The sequence below is a fragment of the Porites lutea genome, chromosome 11 (genome assembly GCF_958299795.1).
Source record: "Porites lutea chromosome 11, jaPorLute2.1, whole genome shotgun sequence".
NCBI classification, from domain to species: domain Eukaryota; kingdom Metazoa; phylum Cnidaria; class Anthozoa; order Scleractinia; family Poritidae; genus Porites; species Porites lutea.
This window is the reverse complement of record NC_133211.1, coordinates 6,232,350-6,253,225: the sequence shown is the minus strand read 5'-3', so window position 1 is coordinate 6,253,225 and position 20,876 is coordinate 6,232,350. Positions and strand designations below refer to the sequence as shown.

Below are 20,876 nucleotides of genomic sequence, written 5' to 3'. Positions count from 1 at the left end.
GAGACATTCCGATGCGATAGCTGTTTTCCACATAAAGTTCATTTCCTCTAAATTAAAGATATATGATTTCCCTTTCCTAAATACGTACAACTAAATTTATCACTTACTAGTTCGCTCGCTCGGCCTCCACAGCTCAGTGTTGTCTTCGAAGTAAACACAATTCATCAGTCGAATTTTCAATCAACATCGTTTGTTAGAAGAAAAAAGAAAGGATACCTGGATTTACGAGGATAAAAAATACAAAGCCCTTGAAAAATCGCTTAAAAACAATGATTTATACCTGCGAAAGCTTGTGGATTGCAGGACGACGTGATTCTACTGTGTTTGGCGTCGTCGACGACACCACGACGACGAAATTTGCTAATCGCGCTTGCGCAGTGCACGGTATCTCACTTCCGGTCGTCGTCGACAAAGTCGTCGTCGTGGTTCTTAAGTTCCCTATTGTCTAGTATACAACGCCAAGCCTACATTTTAGACGCCCAAGTTCGTTGCACGACCTCTGAAACTTCTACAGCGTGAAAATCTCCGTTGCACGGGCCACTCAACTACGTCGATTGATCGTGGGAATTGCTGGCTTGCTGCACTGCACGCACCTTCTTGATTTCGCGCCAAACTCCCCTTACCGTACGTAATTTAAATACAGCCGTTGTGTTTAGTTCGAAATCTCGGTCCGGTTATGTGTTGAATCCTGACTTGTTAAGTGAGGTCGATTTTTGCAGGCTGTGTGGGTTTGTTTTTACGGATAAGCGAAGAAAAAAAAAGAAAGGTGAGTTTGCGAAAATGTTTGACAGTGGTTGGTGTGAAAGTTTTGTAGGGCGATAAACACGCAGTGTGTGACACGAGTAGGTATAGAGTTGAGAAATCGTTGAAGGGTGGGATGTCTATATAGATATTTTTGTAGTCACTAAAACTTTTCAAGAAGTGAACGCCCTTAAGGAAATTCCAGGGAGAAGAGACCAAGGAATAGGGACACTTTCCAAAGATCCAACTTCAGCTCTTGATTTCAAGGACCTGGGTTTCTGGCTTACTAAACCGCATACCGCATACGAGAACCTGGGTTAATCTTCGCTGTGATTAGAATTATGGCTAATATGGTAGAAATGAATTTTTATTATAAGATATCTTTTAACAAATACATGTATAAAAGTAATTTCACGTAATATGTGATTTTTGCCAAACTATTTATCTATGATTGGCTTGATGTTTCCCCTTACTGACCCCCTCAAACACATCCACAGTGCCATTGTTTTAACTCCCTTGCAATTGATGGTACAAGATTGGACTTACTTTGAAAGAATAATGCTGCAATATTAACAGTTTCTCCTTTGGTTCATTTGTTTGATATTTCATAACTTCCCTGTCATAATTCTCCTCATCTGACAATAATATTCTTCATTGATAATTATTTTTAAATCTTTAAACACCCTCTTCAGAAAGGAAAAATCTTCATTGCATGGTCACCATTCCACACAGTGTCTCTAAAATACTTTCCAGGGAACATAATTTATCACAATTATCAATTATTGTTTCCTTTATACAAGACAATCAGAGAATACAAATTCTAGAATACAAGCAGTGAAGATTTGATTCTTGAAATTCCTGTCTCAGATCATCTTGATTCTCTTTAAGCAGACTAACAGTCATTGGCACTGATGTCGCAACATAAGTGGTTTGGAATGATTCTGCTGTTTTCATTACTGTCATCAAAAAAGGAAGAAATTTTTTCTCTTCTGCAGGTTGTACACTTAAAAATATCTAAAAGAAGAAAGATTCTTAGAATTATTGAAAACAGTAAGTGACAATTACAGCACAGTTCCCTTTCTTCCAGAGAGTGTTGGAAAAGTTGGAAAAGTGTATGTTATGTGTAGGTATACCATATTTACTTGTGTATAATGTGCACCCCAATATAATGCACACTCCATTTTTCTAGACAGTTTTCAAATAATAGTATACTTTTTGGCCACCTAGTATAACAAACCCTTTGGGACAGAAAGAATCACCAACAAACACCCCAGTGTAAACGTTTGTGAACAAATTAAAATAAAATAAAATATTACAGCTCCCTAGTATTTACATAACTCAAGCAGTATTATAAAAATTATAAAAATAAAATTAATGTAATGGCATCTGTATTATGGGATGTTTTCCATTTATAATATGTAAATGTTCAATTGGACTATTATCTTAAGCAGTCACAAGGCTTACTTCATCAGCTTTCAATTGTCAATAAATGGTGACAAAAAACATGATAATTCTTGTGAAGTGTCTGTCAGCTTTTAGACATAAGATTACTGAGCATCCTTGAATAAAAGCCAGATCTACTGTCCTGAGGGTCCTGAAGGGGGGATATCAATCCCATTGAAACTGTTTAACCCTCCATTTGTTACATTTTTTCCCATTCTCAGTGATAGAATCCCCCTGCATACCAGTGACTTAAACCCCATTTTCTTAGAGCAACAACATCCCATTCTACCCCTTCAGAACTCCCCACAATGAATTCAGTGTAGCACCCTTACTAGTAAACAAATCAGCATACTTACTAATGAACAGCAGTATGTACCTGCAACCGGATTCTTCTGGTAGAACTCCTTAGAGAACATTGCCCTGAATTTCTTGTCCCCCAGTTAATGATTCCGGGCTTCCGTACAACAAAGAAAACGCTCCCTATCCATTCAATATTTCTCGATCTTTCGTTTTGCTTTCCCCTAAGTAAGCGGCCTGAATTCCTAGTGACCTCGCTTAAGTTACCAGGTCCTCAACAATTGACATGAGAGGTGAAATCACTATGACCAATAGATTGCCAGGGAATTCATAACCTTTAGCATCTAACGGTTTTTTAAACCCTCTAGCTTATAGGCAACATTTGGAAGGTTAGACTCTTCTACCAATTGCCCCAAAACATCTCTTCTTTCCACAATCTTCTCAATAATAAATCTTTGCTTCGCTTTGAACTGTACCACAGGAAACAAAAACAAGCCTTCTTCAAGCGCTTGCTGGAGGTCTCCCTCGAATCTAAAGATAACACTACCATCAACTTCGACAGAATTCGTACGGTCAGCTGCTGTAAGCTTTTAAGCTTAAAAGTTTCGAAAGGAGTTTTAAGCGAAATCACGAAGAAGGCACTGCAGCTAGCCGGCATTTCCCGCGATCAATCGACGTAGTTGCGTGGCCCGTGCTACGCAACTATGGCGATCGATGAGGAAAACTACGTCGTGTAAGAAAACACGAGAGTCACCCGCAGCTTCTCTTCGCTGATTGGCCAGAAAAACATTTTTCTGGCCAATCAGAAGCAGGCAATTCAAACGCTTCTGGAACTGGTTCGGTAAGAGTAAGTGCCCAGGGGCTCGTCTCGATCGTACAGTAAACTTTCACCACGAACATTTTATCGACGCGACTAACTGCCCCTGGGTCTCCGAGGATGGGGGGTTAGCAACTTTGTGCATAAATGCTTAAGTCTATGTGATCATTTTGCATAGGATATGGGTTATGCTAGCCTGCGAAAACATTCGTTTCTCCTCGCTCTTCGCCGCTGAGGACGTTTCGCGCGAAACGTCCCCAACGGCGAAGAGCGAGGAGAAACGGATGTTTTCGCAGGCTAGGGTTATGCAACAGATGACATAAGCGAGTGAGCTGATGAAACGTATGAACAGACCGTTTGGATCCCGGAAAATACTGATCGTTTTACACGCACTTACGCAATACCATCTATTGCATGACCAGTACTCTGTGAAAACCCTACAGACATAGCCATAATATTAAAAGATAAAAACCATCCAGATTTTTGAAATGTTGTTTTTAAACCCACACTCTTAATCCCAGGAAATCAAGAAACGGTTTTTATTCAACGTATCATTCTTGTTTTCCACGATACGGCAAAAACATAGCTCCTACATTCGATAATTATATAAACCACACTCACCCAACCAACAATCTACTGATTTGCTGTAACGTAGGGCTAGCGTATCTCTTATATTATATATTGTCTCTATTATTTTTGTGTTTATTCTCCCCTCCCCCCCTCCCCCCACCGACAAAACACCACAGTTTCTTTTTGAACAATGCTGTTTATAATATTTGATTCCGTCAAGTAGGACATATTTAGCCATCTAATAAATAAACGTATAGTCATCCTTCTTAGCGTTAATCGAAAATTTACTGTTTAGCATGAACTGAGTAATAAGCGAAGGCAAACACGCTAGAGACTGTCCAATTTGCCGCCTATTTTTTGCGTGGAGCGAAAATTAAAACAAAATTTTTCCCTTCAAATCAACACGGCAAGTATTCTGAAGTAAGACGAATTAAGCTTTGTTTGCATTACATTATCGTCAAATAAGGCGTTAATTATCATGAATAAGTAGCTGAGTTGCGTCTGAATGCGTCGAACTGTGAAGTCACTGGTGAAGTCGAAACGTGAAGTCTATGGATCCGCCTCTTCAGAGATGAGAAGGTGGCCACTGATGAAGACCGTTTGGAAATAGGGTAGAAATATTTTAGGTGAAACATCCTCCCTCACCCCACCCTACAGGTCCGACTGCTTAAAAATACGAAAATAAGACTAGGACTAGGCGGTTCTATAATAGTTCAGCTCACCGCATTTTGCGTCAACTCAATAGACAAACTGAGAGTTCAGTGGTCAGCAGCCTCCCCCCATTTACAAAATTATTGTCACGCTAGTTACACAAGGTTTGCCGTCTTCTTTCCTCTCCCGCCCGGTTGCGTAAGCTCACTATTGATATGAAAATGACTTTTCATTCTCCCGCAAATTAAACTTATCTCCATAAGAAAGGTTTTTCACTTAGCCTCGTTTTGTATGCATAAGAGTTTTTGGAACTTAGAATGGCCCATTAACCTATAATATTATTCAGTTCTTTAAAACTTTGAAAACAGGTAAATAACAGTTGCTACTCTCACAAAGCTAGGAGGGTGTTAAAAAAGAACAGGGGCCCGGCTTCTCGAAAAGATGGTTCAGTTTAGCACAGGATTAAGCCAAATTTTAAGCAAGGTTTTCTTGTCTAACAACATGTAACTCGAGCTTACAAAATTGGTTGTGCCTTTACTTCGAAAAATGAAATGATAACACAAAACGTTACTCTAAGCAATGCATAGGAAGGTAAATACAAAAAGTGGAGCAAAATTCTGGATTAGCGCTAATCGGTCTTTCAGCAACCGGGCCCAGGGGATTAAGTTATAAAAATAACTACCACAGGAAAGGGTAAAAAAAAATACCAAGCCTGTATCACTTCGTTCTTTAACCTTTAAAGTTAAAGTAGAGAAGCACGACTTTGAAGTAGAAAAGAATAACTTGCAGATAAAAGAAAGTTTAGGAGACTCGGTTATTGGGGGGTACAGTGGAGGCATCTACACTAAGGCTCCTAATAGTTGTGCGTCATCAAGGGCAATGCACAACTGACTAAGAATGTTTCTAACCTGGTACAAGGTCATATGCCCGACATTCTCGTGTTGAGTCCAGAAAAAGAATGGAAATGGAATAAATGGAAAAGAAGAAACAGTTTGACGGGAAACAAATTAACCCGTTTAAAAATGTCTGGGACGTTGCAAATACAAGGTCAAGGAAAAATAGGACGCGCGTAATCTGAGAGAGTGGGCAGCACTTTTCACGATCTCTGCACATTACCATTTAGGAGCGTCGGAACGTGAAGTGTATGGATCAACGAGTTTGTGTAAAATTTCACCCCGATTTCGCTTCCAGAGAGACCTCGTTTAGACTTAATTTAGCAGGAATAAAATATAGCAGATTGCATTTTTTCCACTTCTGTAGCAATTCCCTTTTGAAATGGTTTACCGCCTTAAACACTCTTCAGGACATCTATTCCTTTTGAGATTAAGACCGGGCAGCACTCGACATCTTCTGTCACTCAGGTCTCGCATGAGTGACTTCGTTATGCTTCTATAAAACTTTGTCATACACGGTAAGAACAAGGCAGCTATTCACTGAAGCCCAAATTACTGGTAATCCAGGATATAAATAAATAGCTTAATTTCTTTTTACATCTATAGCTAATTTGCATGACTGAATGTGTGAGAGGTACATGAACGCGGAAAAATCAGCTTCCACGCCCTGCTGGAAGACTTAAAAGAGCTTAAGGTGATTCCCTAGTTTTGCACTGCGCATCTCTTACTGCGCATAACAAGATGGCCGCCGTAAAAAAGAGCATGTGAAGTAATATTATTAAAATGGAGTTGACTGAAAAGAAACGCTATTGGAATTTTTGCTTGCTGTTGTTTCTTGCCGAGGTGAGACTCAGTGTGTTGGGAATGTGCATAACGTAAGCAGTACGCGTGTGGCTGAGTTCGACCTCCTCTCGCAGAACCTCGATAGTGGATGTTTAATTTGTGCTTACTCACTTTGATTTTCATTTAAACACTTTCTTTATCACATTGTGTCCTAAATGTGATATCTCGATGTAAATTTTGTAAAAACGGATTTTTTAATACTTTCTTCCCCCTTTCACATACATTCTATTTTGAAACTCGCCCCAGTCCTCTCTCAAAAATCGGAGAAAATGCGTTTGGTGCGCACTTTCTGCAGCTCTACCGCAAAAACGAGTACGGTGACCCCCATTTTTTATTTCATGATTTTAATAAGGACAGTGCTTCCTTTCGATGAGAAAAAAATTGGCACAAATCTATGTTCAGTTTTTTGGCAATTTTACTAAATTGTACGGATTGAGCCATCACAGGTCGAAAAGCGCGCGTCCAATTTAATTCTACTTTGGAGCGTAAAGTAAAAACAAGGGCATTAAAAGGCATTTTTCTGGTACGTAAGCGGATAAACAATACATTAAAGTCAAATTCTGTGTGATGTCACATGCATCATCGAAAAAATTTCTCCTTTTTGTCTAGTTTTGCGCTGCCCGCGGTTTTTGTAAAAGGGTCCTAAATAGCCGTATTTGTCAGCATTGTGACGTCAAAACGAGCACGGTGACCTCCACTTTTTATTACTTTTTTATCATCTTCTTGACTTGTTACATCAGTGTACCAAGTTTTAGCTAAAATGTATGTTAGGTTCTTTTACTATGGAATCACCTTAAGGCCACTATAACCTTTTTAGAAATGACAGATTAACAACAAGAAAATTTATTATATTGCTCAAGTGGCCTATGATTGCATATATGAATCACTGATCATTGACCAATATGATAATTTACCAACTGCTACTCAGTATTTAACTACTGTTTTATCAGTTCGGGTTCTCGAGTTGTGTTTCTACAGTGTCAATGGCAATATTTTGTTAAACAAACGTTGGCATATTATCAATGTCGAAGTTGTTCTGCTAACATTGGTTGTTTTCTTTTTGATTACCGACGTGCGTATGTGACTCCGACATGCAGTATGCCAACATGGGTCAGGGTTAAACACGAGCCGAAATAAAATCAGATAATTAACGCACAAAAAACCTTTGACGTTATCAAAGATTCATTGTTAAGATTCGTGAATCAGAACAACGCCCTAAGGAGATCTTGGCTGATGGAGAAACCGAGAAAATCGGTTGAAGTATACCTTTTTGCCTAACGTCGAAGAGAACGAAATTTTTCATTTGTCAAACTAAGTGCATGCGTATATTTTAATACACATGGATTAGAGTTACTGCAAGATGACGAGGTGCAAAGAAAATAGCAGTGGGAACATCAAAAAAGCAATTCATGTAGTTTTTAAAAAGGCATAATGAATACATTTAGCACGGTTGCTAGTTCCGTTCGCTCTGAGTTTTTTGGAATTTAAAGTTTGCCTTTTTCTCTACCATTTCTTACTGATATGTAGTTTGGTTCTTCCTGATTTTAAAACAATGATTGATTATTTCCTCTTTGGAGTTTTCTATTTGTGCTAAAGTCCCTTTAACACCGTCAGAGGAAATAGTTACCTACTACGCAAGTAAAGCAAACCTAGCGAGAAGATCGATCCAAGTTCTGCCCTCTATTTAAAATTAGAAATATGGCGCACTTGTTAAAAGTATGAAAACGTCTTCCAGCGAAATCATAAGAAAAAGAAAACAGAGAAAGAAAAAAGTAAAAAATCCCGCAGTACTAAGTGTCGTTGCGTCCTGAATTTGCGGCCTACGTTAGCATAAAAAGAAAACCTTCATAAGGTTTTACTTGTGTTTTGTGCTAACTGGGGTTACCATTGTATGTAGCCAATTTTTGTTTTAAAAAGGTTGTTGCACAATAGTTTTCTTACGACTCTTCCTTTAAAAAAATGGGAGGGAACTTTATAAAGGTGATTTTAGACGAATGCAAGGACTATGAGTAACTACAATTGTTGCTTTTTTCAGTGCCTTTTATTCTCTTGTGACGTAAGTAATCACGCGTTCACAATGGTTTAGGGAAAGCTGAGAAACAGGAAAAAGTTGACGCTATTGTTTTTTTTATGGCCCGTGATATTGCATTTACGCATTATTTAGGATTTAATTTGCTTGTATAATTGTGTTTTAAATGTGTAATTGCAGTTCACATTACAAGTTCGACTTCTCAAGTAGATGTTGGATAAAACAAGCAGGGACTGAGGGGGGCTACGGACTGAAGGAAAAATGACATTTGCAAGTTTACTTATTTATCTAGCATTGCTGTGCTCATCCTTATACGCCAAACGTAAGTTAAACTCAAATCAACTATTTTGTCAAAGTTATAAGATACAGCCTAAATAAGCGATATAGTCGAGATGGCAACCCAGCTACTCAAAAGCCCTCAAAGGCCGGACGGCGCAAACCAAGAATACTTTAACCTACTGATGGACCCACAAAAAGGCTCAGCGGCACTCCAAGGGCTTTAGTCACTTGTTGCTAGATAGACAAAAAGGTTGATTGGACTGAAGTTGTACATGTAACTGATTCGCCAGCAACTTGCAGGCAAATGGTAATCGACGTTTTGTGAGTTAAATCCACTTCGTGACTTTCAACCCTTTGAACAATGGCGCGATTAGTTTATGAAAAAACTTTCACTTGTGACTATAATTTTTTATTAATACAGAGCTGAGGAAGCAACAAAAACTAACAATTGTGTTAAATTTGGAGAGAGAACTTTCAGACACCGAAGTTTAAGGCTAGAATCGAATTGCCTAGACTTATTTTTGAGAGTGTTTCTGCAACGCATCGTTGCAAAAATGAGTGTTGAAAACAAATGTCCGAACTATAGCGGCTTGTGGAAAACTGAATGCAAGTCATCTGTTTTAATGTTGGGCGATCATCGAAGAAAATTTAAAAAATCAGCGTATATTCTTGAAATAGTTGTAAAAGGGGTTGGATTTGTACAGTTAATTGAAGGTGGGTAAAAAAAATTAAGTACGTTATAGTGGCAGCCGTAAAAGCTTTCGTCCGAAGGTAGATGGTATTTATTGCATTTAAACTCAGTAGGGCAAGGCATTTACGTTCACCAAAGTCGTGGGCAGCTCTATTGTATACACTTTTTGACGCAGAAGGAAGCATGCTTCTATAAAGATTCTCATAAAATTTTAAACTTTTGACAGACGTGTAATACGCTTTTACCCTTTATCACACGAACAATATAGTATAAAAGCCATCATTATCTAAACCGGAATTTTGTTTGTTTTTGCTTATCCTATTCGCCAAGTTGTTCTTGTGCTTACAATAGCAAAAATTTTAATGACCTTTTTTCAAATTAAAATTAGCCACAATCGGGAAAAAGTTGCGTCCCGCTCCACCGAAGCGGGAGCATTTTTGTAGTTTCAATTGACGAGAATAGTTCTTGCGTTCAATGGCGCTGTCACGATCAAGTCCAGCGTTGCACAACAGAAAGATATAAATTTTCATCTCAACACTGTTGATGTCTGATCAATAGTAGTAATCATACTAGTAGCAGTTTCCAAAGCTTGTATTTCCAATAAAAGACCTCATCGTTTTCGCCTGAGCGGCGAATCCAGCGCAGGCTTTGGAACAATCTCTCGAGTGGGAGTGCGGTGGCTCAAAGGTTTGGTCTTTGACGCTTTTACCAGACCCCACTCTTAGAAACCACATGTTACCTCTTTACTAAATTATTGAGCATTTATCATTATTTTAAGGAGTCTGAATCAGGAAGGCCGACGACTTTAGGCCAGCACTTAGCCTGTTTCAGGCTTCAAGATAGAACTGCAGACGTGCTTGTTATTTTCGCTTGGCTTGTGTTATTTTCGCTACTTCCATACTATCTGAGAGCCTCGCGTAAGCTGGCTAGGGATGGGCCTCCAATTTTCAAAATTAGCCACAATCGGGAAAAAGTTGCGTCCCGCTCCACCGAAGCGGGAGCATTTTTGTAGTTTCAATTGACGAGAATAGTTCTTGCGTTCAATGGCGCTGTCACGATCAAGTCCAGCGTTGCACAACAGAAAGATATAAATTTTCATCTCAACAGTGTTGACTTCTCATCAGTAATAGTAATCATACTAGTAGCAGTTTCCAAAGATTGTATTTCCAATAAAAGGCCTCATCGTTTTCGCCTGAGCGGCGAATCCAGCGCAGACTTTGGAACAATAGGGAGCTCTAGCATCGAGGACGGCAACGGCAGCGAAAACGTCACTTTCAAAATGAATTCCTGTTTTTTCAATCTTTGTCGCGTTTATTCCAATTTGCTGAAAATGGCAAGTGTAGGCGAATTTCCCTGGAGTTGATTTCTTAAGGACCGCACTCAAGTTTAGAGAGAGAAAAAGAGATTCGTCGTCGCTTGCTTACGTCCTCCATAAAACTTGCAGTTAGGCACTTTCACGTCGTAGTCGTGCAAGGACGGTAAAGAAATGAACAAAAAAGCGTCATGCACGTGCAAAGTTGTTGTTTTGCGTAATAAACCTATTGCTTTTTTGACGTCCTGGTTGCCGTCGCCGTCGTCGTTGCTAAAGCTCCCTAATCTTACGAGTGGCAGTGCGGTGGCTCAAAGGTTTGGCCTTTGACGCTTTTACCAGAACCCTACAGTTAATAACCACATGTTACCTTCTTACTAAATTATTGAGTTCGAATTGGCTGTTAGTTATCATTTATCATTATTTGAAGGAGTCTGAATCAGGGGGTATCGAGTTGTACCTTCAACCGCAAGGTGAATCATTTGAAGCATGTTTGCTTATCATTCACAAAAATGATTACGCTGACCAAGAGGAAATAGTGCACGTGGGCGAGGAAGGTGTGCCGTAGATTTTTTTCCCCCTGCATGCAACACAGACTACTAGAGGCTGTGACCAATTAGCACGGGAGAAAAAAGTTCAGCTTACATTTTTGATTATATAATTTGTTATAAAAAATGGAAGCCTAGCTGTTGCTCTTTAGTTTGGTAAGATAACATGACACAAGCTTTCTTGTCGTTCCACACATTCATAGTCAGGGGAATTTGGCAACGTGCAAGAAGTACTGTTCAAAAACAATTTTCAAAGAAACTATCATAAAAACTAGGAAAGCGAATTTATTTTTCTAGCTCTCTTTTTCTATATTTTGTCCTTTTCCCTTCTGTGGTGTGAATTCCGGGCATATACCGGACTTTACGAACTGGCCTTTTTCCCGCCAATTGTAGGAACGGCGTTTGAAAGGACAGTTTCTGAAGGCGTATATAAGGATACTAACAAAATGCGTTTGAAAGGGCTCTAACGAACGGCATTTAAAGGACTATAATGACTTGCAAGGGCTCTTGCAATGCAAACACTGCTTAAAAGGAACCACGTTTACAGAACTATGACGAACGGCGTAAGTGACGATTACTACGGAGGACGTTTACTAAGAACTGTTACTAGTGCCTAAATATCTAGTTCTTGAGGAGTCCTTTATTTGAGATGCCTGTTTAGTAGACAGGATTTATACAGGCCGTGAGGTTGGTGCAGATGTTGCGTGTCCTGTAGGGTGGCACGTATACCTCCCATTTTTATGCGGTTTTTAGATAAGGATCGGGACCTTATTCCTGGCTTTCTGTCAGGTAAATATCTTTATTTAGGCTAAGTTAACACTTGGAGCCTGAGTACTATTGCTGGGTACGCCTACGGGCACATGAGGGTGTTGTGTTAAGACGGAATCCACCAGGAAATTGAGTAATTTTAATTTTCAGTGGACAAACACTTTGCATCAGAATAATTTAAAAAATATGGCATCCTTTGTTACATTTTTCAAGGGCTAAAGAAGTAATAAATCATCTGTAGTAACACCAAAGAAAATTTCTTATGGAAGTCCGAGAAAATGAATTTCAAATTTCGCAAGAATTGTGATTACAGAGGTAAAATTCTGAAAATTTCATGTGTAAGATGTAATTTTGTGAAAGTTGACATTCATTTTCTCGAGCTCCCATAAAAATTTTTTTTTGGTGTTACTACAGATGATTTATTACATCTTTAGCCCTTGAAAAATGTAAGAAAGAATGTAATATGGTTTAAATTATTCTGGTACAACGTTTTTGTCCACTTAAAATTTAAATTACTCAATGTCCTGGTGGATTCCGTCTTAACACTATGTGTACCCGATATGTAACTGTGAACGTAGTGCGTATTTGCTCCATTTCGCCAAGTCAGACATCATTATGAAACTTGGGCATAGCAGGAGGTTATGAGTATGCAAAGCAGTGCACTGCCTCAAACTAACAGAACACATGTGCATACAACGTGGCTTTGCCCACCTCACACCACTGTGCTCGAATTCTGGCATACGTACTTATAAAGGGTTTGTACACATTAGTTCTCAGCGCGTACCGTACTCGGGAATAGTGCCCGCTGAACACCTAGCGTATACCAAAGTGAAAAAACATTAGCCACATACGACTGCTCTTGCCAATTCAAGAATTCCCGTTAAAAAAAATGCACTTTATTCGAGTGTCAATGTATTTAGCACGAAAGTGCTAATTGGGGACACTATCTTTTACGTCCCCTAATGGAGACGGGACCGCCATTTTACGTGGTCATCCGAACCACGCGAACTTCCAGCCGCCTGCAGGGCAAAGGAAGTACCTTCATTTCTCAGTTATTTTAATACCCTGAGTATTGGTCCGACCCCGGGAATCGAACACGCGACCTCCCGCTCGGCAGTCAAGCGCTCTACTGACTGAGCTAATCCTGCCGCGGTAATGGGGTTAACACATTGAATAAGCTTAAGGCGCTCGAGCAATTTGATCAACTTTAGTCGAGTTATATTCATCCATGCATGTCCCCATAAATCAGTTATTTGTTTTCTACACAGGATGTTCCTATCCTCTGGGGATGGAGAACAGAGACTTACCCGATGCCCAGATAACAACTTCAAGCGAGTACGACGCCACACACGGCCCGTCCAATGGCAGACTCAATTTCAAGGCTGGAGGAGGTAAGACTGGCGCATGGTCTGCCAAAACAAATGACGTTCATCAGTGGCTACAAGTGGATCTTGGGCAAGAAATGGAAGTGCAGGCGATACAAAGTCAAGGAAGACAAGACCGTTATCAGTGGGTCAAAAGCTATACTGTTTCCTACAGTAATGACGGTATTACCTTCACAGCGTATGGCCAAAACAGGGTATGTAGAGAACACTGTAAAAAGTGCCGTAAAACCTGCAAACGAAATAGGTATTTGTATGGTTTAAGCAAATTCAAATTCAATATTTAACTTTTCAGACCTAAAACAACCAACATGCAATCACGGAAGCCATATAACAGTGATTCCCTCTCAGCCCAAAACAAAAAAAAAAACTGATTAATATTTAAGGGTAGCCGTTTTCTCTTTAAGAGTGGAAAACAGAAGTCTTTTTGTTATCACGGAGTCAGCTTTGAAAAGCAATCGGTTCAAAAGTCAACAGAAAGTGTAGCTCATTTGCTGATAATGCAGTCGATAACAATATTGAAAAGGATGATAACCAATGTGCTTTTTACGTTAAAACAGTCCAGTTTTATTCCATTTCTGCAGGTCTTTCGGGCAAACAGAGATCAAAACTCCGTGGTTTTAGGCCTGTTTTCACCATCCATCAAGGCAAGGTATATTCGTGTACTTCCTCAAACGTGGAATGTCCATATTTCCATGCGGATTGAGCTCTTGGGTTGTCCAATAGGTAATAATTATTGTCTTTACAACTAATAGTTAACTAAGGATATAAATTGTTTTGCATTGAAATCTCCAGTGGAGCATTGAAATAGTTACGCTAAAGGCTACCTATAAGGCAAGTGCAGCCATATCCTAAAAGAAAGTCATAACCTACCTCGCTAGGGTTGAAAGTAAGTAGGGGAGGGTGGAAAAGGGTAGGTGAACAAGTTACGACTGGGGTTGAAAGGTTTGATCATCGAATCAGTAAAGGAGGCCTTTTTTTTTTCTTTTTCTTTCTTGTTCATCGATACTGGCGCAGCAAAGAAGAAATTGCACAGCAACAGCGATGTTAGGTTCAACTCTCGATTGAGAACAGTTATCTTCTAAAATAAGCTTGCCGTGGATGATTCTATGGAACAACGGACATTCTAAAAGATATTGTTCTTGCATGTTACGTCGACCCCTCTCGTTCTTGGTTCTGGTATAAACCATGTAAAAAGGAAAGGCAAAATGAAATGCACAGAATGCGGACGGCACAAAAAAGGGAAGGGATAAGGGGAGAAAAGCAAAAGGGAAAAAGTAGAGGGAGCCTTTCCTTTCTTTCTCTCTCAAATCTCCTCTTCTTTCCCTCTCTTCCCTCCCCTTTGGACACCTGCCACGCAGGCAAGTTTCGCAGGGTTACAAAAGGTCAAATGCATGACAAGAGAGAGAACCAAGCATGCAAAGTCTGCATGTGAATGACCTCCGGTGATGTGTAGCAGAAATACAGGCAGTCTCTAAATAAATTTTATCACATATGCACAGTTTGCTCAAACCCTCTCGGGATGGAGAACAAAAACATACCCGATGCACAGATAACAGCGTCGTCCGAGTACAACAACAGAACACGTTCTTACTATGGGAGACTGAACCTCGAGGCTGAAGGAGGCAACGCTGGTGCATGGTCTGCAAAATATGATAACTACAATCAATGGCTACAAGTGGACCTTGGAGAAAAAACACAGGTGACAGGAATTAAGACCCAGGGACAAGAACGCGACACCTGTCAGTGGGTGAAGAGCTATACTATCTCCTACAGTAACGACGGCATCGCCTTCACAGCCTACAAGCAAAACGTGGTATGTAGAAAATAGAAATTGACTTTTGCCCTAGAGCTGTCTATAATAGAGGTAACCACGAAATACCGCGAAAAGGGCACCCCTGCCACACGATGCGTCACAAAATGTAATAAGATATAACATAATTCCACAATATGTACAGTACAGTTGATATTAAGAAACGTATTGGTACACCAGTGTCAACAGTCCATACATCATACGGTGATAAACGTTTTAAACACTCTCAGCACGTGTTGTTTCAAACACTGCTGTTCTTGTTTGAAACATGACATATATTATATGGGCAGTCACAGTTAAGAGAGAACAGTTTTCACTAGATCATTTTATACTTTAACAAATAAAAATCGAATAGGCCATTTCCGAGTGTTCCCCAGATCTCTGTTCAAAGCGAGATTAAGTGTGAAGCCATTTATATGAAAATAACTTTCTATTATCGTGCAAATGAAACACGAAAGGCTTTGCAATTAGCCTCGTTTTGAAAGTGAGGGTTTTTGAAACTTGGAAAATGGCGCAACTCTACACCATCTGCATCAAGCAAGATCATCATATCTGAAATGGTCTCTTTCTGGAGAATTAAATAAATAGTATTCGGCTTTTATTTCCAAACGTTGCCGCCGTTGGATTCCAACGGTGCTTTCCTAAGCCGGGGGCCAATGTAAAAGGTTTTGAGAGAAAAATAATGGCGTTTGGGAAAAGGGGTAACTGGCGCTAGATGGTTACTTACAGGGAGATTGCCAAAAAAGTCGACGGTGTTTCATTGAAGTCTTTGTAGTAGTCAATACTGGACGCATCTTAGTTCAGTTCAGCTGATAAATTTTATAGTGTTTTATGATGAAGAGGATTGAGTGACTATAATAAGGTTATCTGTAATAAAATATAACCGTTATCCTCTTTTCAAAACTGCAGGTCTTAAAGGGAAACAGTGACCATGACACAGAAGTGTTGCACGTTTTTGTCCCACCCATTAAAGCACGCTACATCCGGGTACATCCTAGAAAGTGGCACGAGCATATTTCCATGAGAATGGAACTCTTAGGTTGCCCACCAGGTATTGGTTAGTTCTCTTTCGAAAAGAGCTTTAACAACGGGTACTCCGCCTTTCTTGCTGACTGGGCTGACTCATTATACACTAGAAAGGACACTGCATGCTTTTTCTCTAAGTAATTTTATTCAAAGAAAATTGATCAAAGATTTTGTGACGAAAACCCCTGTGCTTTAATAATAATAAAAGTAATAATAATAATAATAATAATAATAATAGTAATAATTAGAATAATGATAATATTGCACACAGTGTGGTAACAAGGTCTAACAATAATAGTCTATGTAGAGAATATATAAAATATATAGAGCGTTTTCACAAGACGTCACGGCAGCCATTTTGTTGTTCCAAAACAATGAAACGGCGGCCATATTGCACTCTTAAACTGACATAGATACACTTATTCAATTTCAACTTTACGAACTGTTTAACCACTTATGCAGCCTTACCCGACTGCCAAAATAAAAATTCAACGCCTTATACGAGCAAACTATTCTCATGATCGAGCGCAAGCATGAAAAATTCAGAATAAACTAACGTTACTGAAAAAGCTACCTTTCTACCATCCTTAAGTTGTTTTACATAAATAAGTAAGCGGAAAATTTTACTGTCTGTTATTAATACGTTAATACGTTTACGTTTAATTAATCAATTCCTGGAAGAAAAAATACACAAGAACAGCCAAAGCCGGGGGCTTAAATGGCCTGAGGTCAGCAAAAAAAAAAAGACGTGAAGAATTTACAGGAATAGAAGAAGGCTTTAACTAAAACCAAAACCATACAATACCAGGGGGAGAACAAATATCTAATCAGTCAAAGTTTCTGTTGTTTACTGATAAATTCGGCCTAAAAGGTATCCCTAATCGCTCATCAACGTTTTGCAATACGCCGTTTAGAACTTTTTTTCGTATCACTTTTTTTGTTACTTTCAACGTCGAGTAGAAGACTGAAAGGGCAACTAGATGACTCAGCAATTATATTAGAGCAGTAGTTTCATTGCTTGTTTATCGCGTTTTTGATTCTTTTCCAATACTTTTAGTGACGCCGAATCCAACAACCACATCGCCTACAACGACTCTCCCTCCAACAACGACTCTTTCTCCACCAACGACTATATCTCCAACAACAGCCGGACTTCCACCAGGTAACATTACCAGTATTTCTTATTTACCGCTATTTAGGCCTATTTGGTTGCAAGCTTGATTGGTAGGTTTTTGGGTGTCTACTATTACTTGAACCTGAATATAAAAAGCCAGTGAGCAAGTAAAGATGACATTTACATGTTTGCGCGCTGTCGTCCTAATACTACATGTAGTTACTTTCGATAACATGAGAATAGATTTGTAAGTTTACACCTGTTCGTGACTTCCGGCTAACCTTTTCCATGCCACTATGGTCACGGTTAGCTGCAAACTTTCACTAGCGATTGCAGATTCTTCCAAGCTCAATAATTAATACAGAGTCAACCTAAACATATTCTTGTTAAACAGACATGGATTTCTTAAATTTAATTTCAAAGTGCCTTCTTGTACGAAAGAAAATCTTTACGATCACATTTGTCCTAACTGATAGAAAAACTAATGTTTACTGAGGTGGTGGGCTGCAGGTCCAATGCTCCGGGATCGAATCCTACTCGTGCTGACCTGGAATTTTCATTCCTTAAAAATTGAAAAGAAATAGACTTTCATGAACATTCGACGAGCAAAAATTTCAAGAGACAGAGAAATTTCATGTTGGAAAGGGGAAATGTCATGTGAGAAGGAAATGTCAGTTTGGAGTATGGAGATATGAGGCATTTACATCATCATTTCAGGGTGTCTAATCTCGCTGAGTCAAATGCTGACTTGGGGCCTGTTTAAACAAGGAGGAAGGGTGACCCTATAAATGGCATTTATTCTGTGCAAAGTTTTACGATAAAACTAAAAGAGGATTCAAGGTCCTAGCGTTTTTTATATCCTACTCGCATGGTAAGCAGTAGAAAGTGGTGAAATTGTGATTACTCAAACATCACGTCTGGACGAGGCCCCGGCGGTGTACTCCCTTATAAGGGCTTAATGGGGATGTGCGGCCAGCCAGGGTTGTGAAACTGGAACCCGCACGCTTGGTACGTGCCGTGGGGGGCGGTACTCCCTTACAAGAGGCTAATAGGGATATGCCGCTGGATGGGGTCGCATTTTCACTACTGGAGTGACTATAATGGGGTCGCATTTTCAATAGATTTACTAGCACGGGGTCGCAAATTTTCGGATTTTTGGAGTAAGTAGGGATTCAAAATGGGAAGATTCTCGGTTAAAAAATCAGAAAGTTGTTGTTTATTAAATTTAACAATAAGCTCGCATTGACTGCATTACATTCCGTCGCCTGAAACCACATTGATAAGGTAGATGCATAAATAGAAAGTGACCAAGTTGGGATCGCGAAAATTACATTTTCCAAAAAGTGACCAAGGTGGGGTCTATAATTGGCCAAAAAATAGACTATAATGGGGTAGGGGCTCTGAGAGGCTAGCAAACATAACTCCAAGTACCCCCCCCGGGGGGGGGGGGGGTACGTGCTTTCCAAATCCAATTGACGTAAGTGATATCATTGGTTCCAATCTATACCAACCTAATCCTTTTTAACATTATACCATTAAGAAAAATGCAGCACGTATAGAACTTCACACGTTTCCTGTTAGGGTATATAAATTCCGCTTCTCAAAGAATAGAAACAAAATTAAATGGAGACACGGTCCGGCAGTGAAAATGAGTTTAACAAGACTGCTGTTTTTCCTTCCATTTTTTTGCTCCTTTTCGTCGGCCAAACGTAAGTAAAATGTAGTTCACTTCTGCAGTGTATAATTTTTGCAAAACAGAAGTTCACAGCCAGAATCAATCTGACCTGCTGAAACCAGTTGCAGTATGGTAAAATGATAGTTAAAGCTATCGGCGTTCCATTGCTATACTGATCTGTGGTTCACGAAGACCAATTTTACAAATCATAGCTAATCATAAAATAACAGTGCTAGTTTTTGTGGAAAATCCTGCAAGCCATGCAGTTAATTCGCAAATCGCGAGGTACTTTCTCCTAAAAGTGAATGTATAGTTTTTACTGAGATTCTTTAGTTTACTAAAGTCTTGTTTTCGGAGTTTGCTATGCTGTTCCGGCATTCCTGACCGAGTTTCATTACTTGTAAGGCTGGTTCCTTGTTTCGAAACCTAGAGGCGGATTTGCAAAACTACCATTTTTCATGACTGAAATCTGCACCGTTTTCCAATTCATCGATTTTTGTTGCATCAAATTATCCCATCAGGGTCGTCCACCGCAATTATGCATCAGTCAATTCCACCTGGGCGCAGCCTCCCCCCCCCCCCCGGGCTACTGCGGGGCAGCCTTGTCAGTCCCGGGGGTATTTGCAACTTTTCGCACTGCCCGGAGGCTGGGCATTTGCCAACCCAGGGGCAATTCCCGAGCTTTTGACACGCACGCGGTTTCCTATCAGAATATAACTACACAGAAGGTTTTACTGGAAAAAAGGCTGATTGGCTCATCTGTCAAGGACAGGAATAAATTGAAGAGGGCTGTAAAGGCATGTTCTCGATTTTATGCATGCATTTCTTCATTGCTTATCAAGCCAGAATTACATAGCGAAATTGGAGCTATCGATGTGAATCAACGTTTTGGGGGTATTGAATCAAATTTCTGTTAATATTATTTGAAGAACATCCTTTCATATTTATAAAACTATTCATAACATATCACTTTACAGCGCTCTATCAATTTTAATGTCAATAATTTTATACTAAAACCATAAATTGGTGCATGTCGTCGCGGCGTGAAGTCTTAATTAGAATCCTAGCGCTATTACAAGGGAAGACGTTAATTGAAATCGCACACTGAAAATCGCACATGAAAATGCTTAAAAAGGCACTATTCGACTGTGCGATCAATGAAAAATGTTGCAGTGTTGACGGAGGACGGGGCATTTACCCTCTTTTTTCGTCCCCACCCCGGGGGATTTTACAGCTCAAGAGTCCCCAGCCCCGGGAATTTGCCATCCAAGGCAAAATAAATGCTAATTCCCGGAGGTCAGCCTGGGGGGGGGGGGGGGGGGGGGGAGTGTGACCAACATCAATATTCTCCTAACACCAGCAGATCATCAAGAGTAAAGGTTATGAGAATTAATAAATTGATTACCAAAGGGAGAACGCTTTGAACTAACCAAATTCTCTCGACTATTTCAAAAGAAATGTACGGAGATCAGCCTGGAGAATTTGTATGTGGACCTTGGGACTTAAAGGATTAAGAAACTCACGAGCCTCGATATAACGAAGGGCTAGGGCACCGGCCAAATTTGTCGCTATGATAAGGTATCGTTGTCAACGCTGTCGTTCTTTTTTACAGGAGCGTAAAGTATATACCTCTTACTAGCCGAGTTTTCGGTCCGCACTGTAAATTACGGACCGAGTTTTTTCCATCGATTTATGGCCCGCGTGCTTCGCGCTTGGGCCATAAGTCGATGGAAAAATCGAAGCTTTTCAAGGTAAGTTTGTTGTCATTGTCGAAGATTCGTTCGTTAATTTTTTTGGGAAAACGTCTCGAATTTCTGCCAGTTCAGTCTCGTCTTCAAGGGGTTCAAGCGTGATCTGCGTTAAAATTTTCAAACAGAGACCATCTTTTCTTCCACGGAAAGGTTACGATTCAGTTTCTACATCAGCTTCGTTCGCGTTAAAACAAAGCTAGGTTAAAATCTGGAAAGGCAAAGTCAACATCCCAGTC

General features: G+C 39.8%; 1 protein-coding gene across 1 annotated transcript in view; it reads left to right on the top strand.

The window, feature by feature from the left end:
• Positions 1-8,327: 8,327 nt before the first annotated feature.
• Positions 8,328-20,876, top strand: part of LOC140952498 (EGF-like repeat and discoidin I-like domain-containing protein 3) — a 20,044-nt gene continuing 7,495 nt past the window's right edge. Inside the window, exons 1-6 of the mRNA XM_073401921.1 lie at positions 8,328-8,606; positions 13,148-13,458; positions 13,846-13,987; positions 14,764-15,077; positions 15,984-16,125; positions 17,158-17,262. Coding sequence (XP_073258022.1) covers positions 8,546-8,606; positions 13,148-13,458; positions 13,846-13,987; positions 14,764-15,077; positions 15,984-16,125; positions 17,158-17,262 — 1,075 coding nt within the window. The 5' untranslated portion in view covers positions 8,328-8,545. The remainder of the gene's footprint in view (positions 8,607-13,147; positions 13,459-13,845; positions 13,988-14,763; positions 15,078-15,983; positions 16,126-17,157; positions 17,263-20,876) is intronic.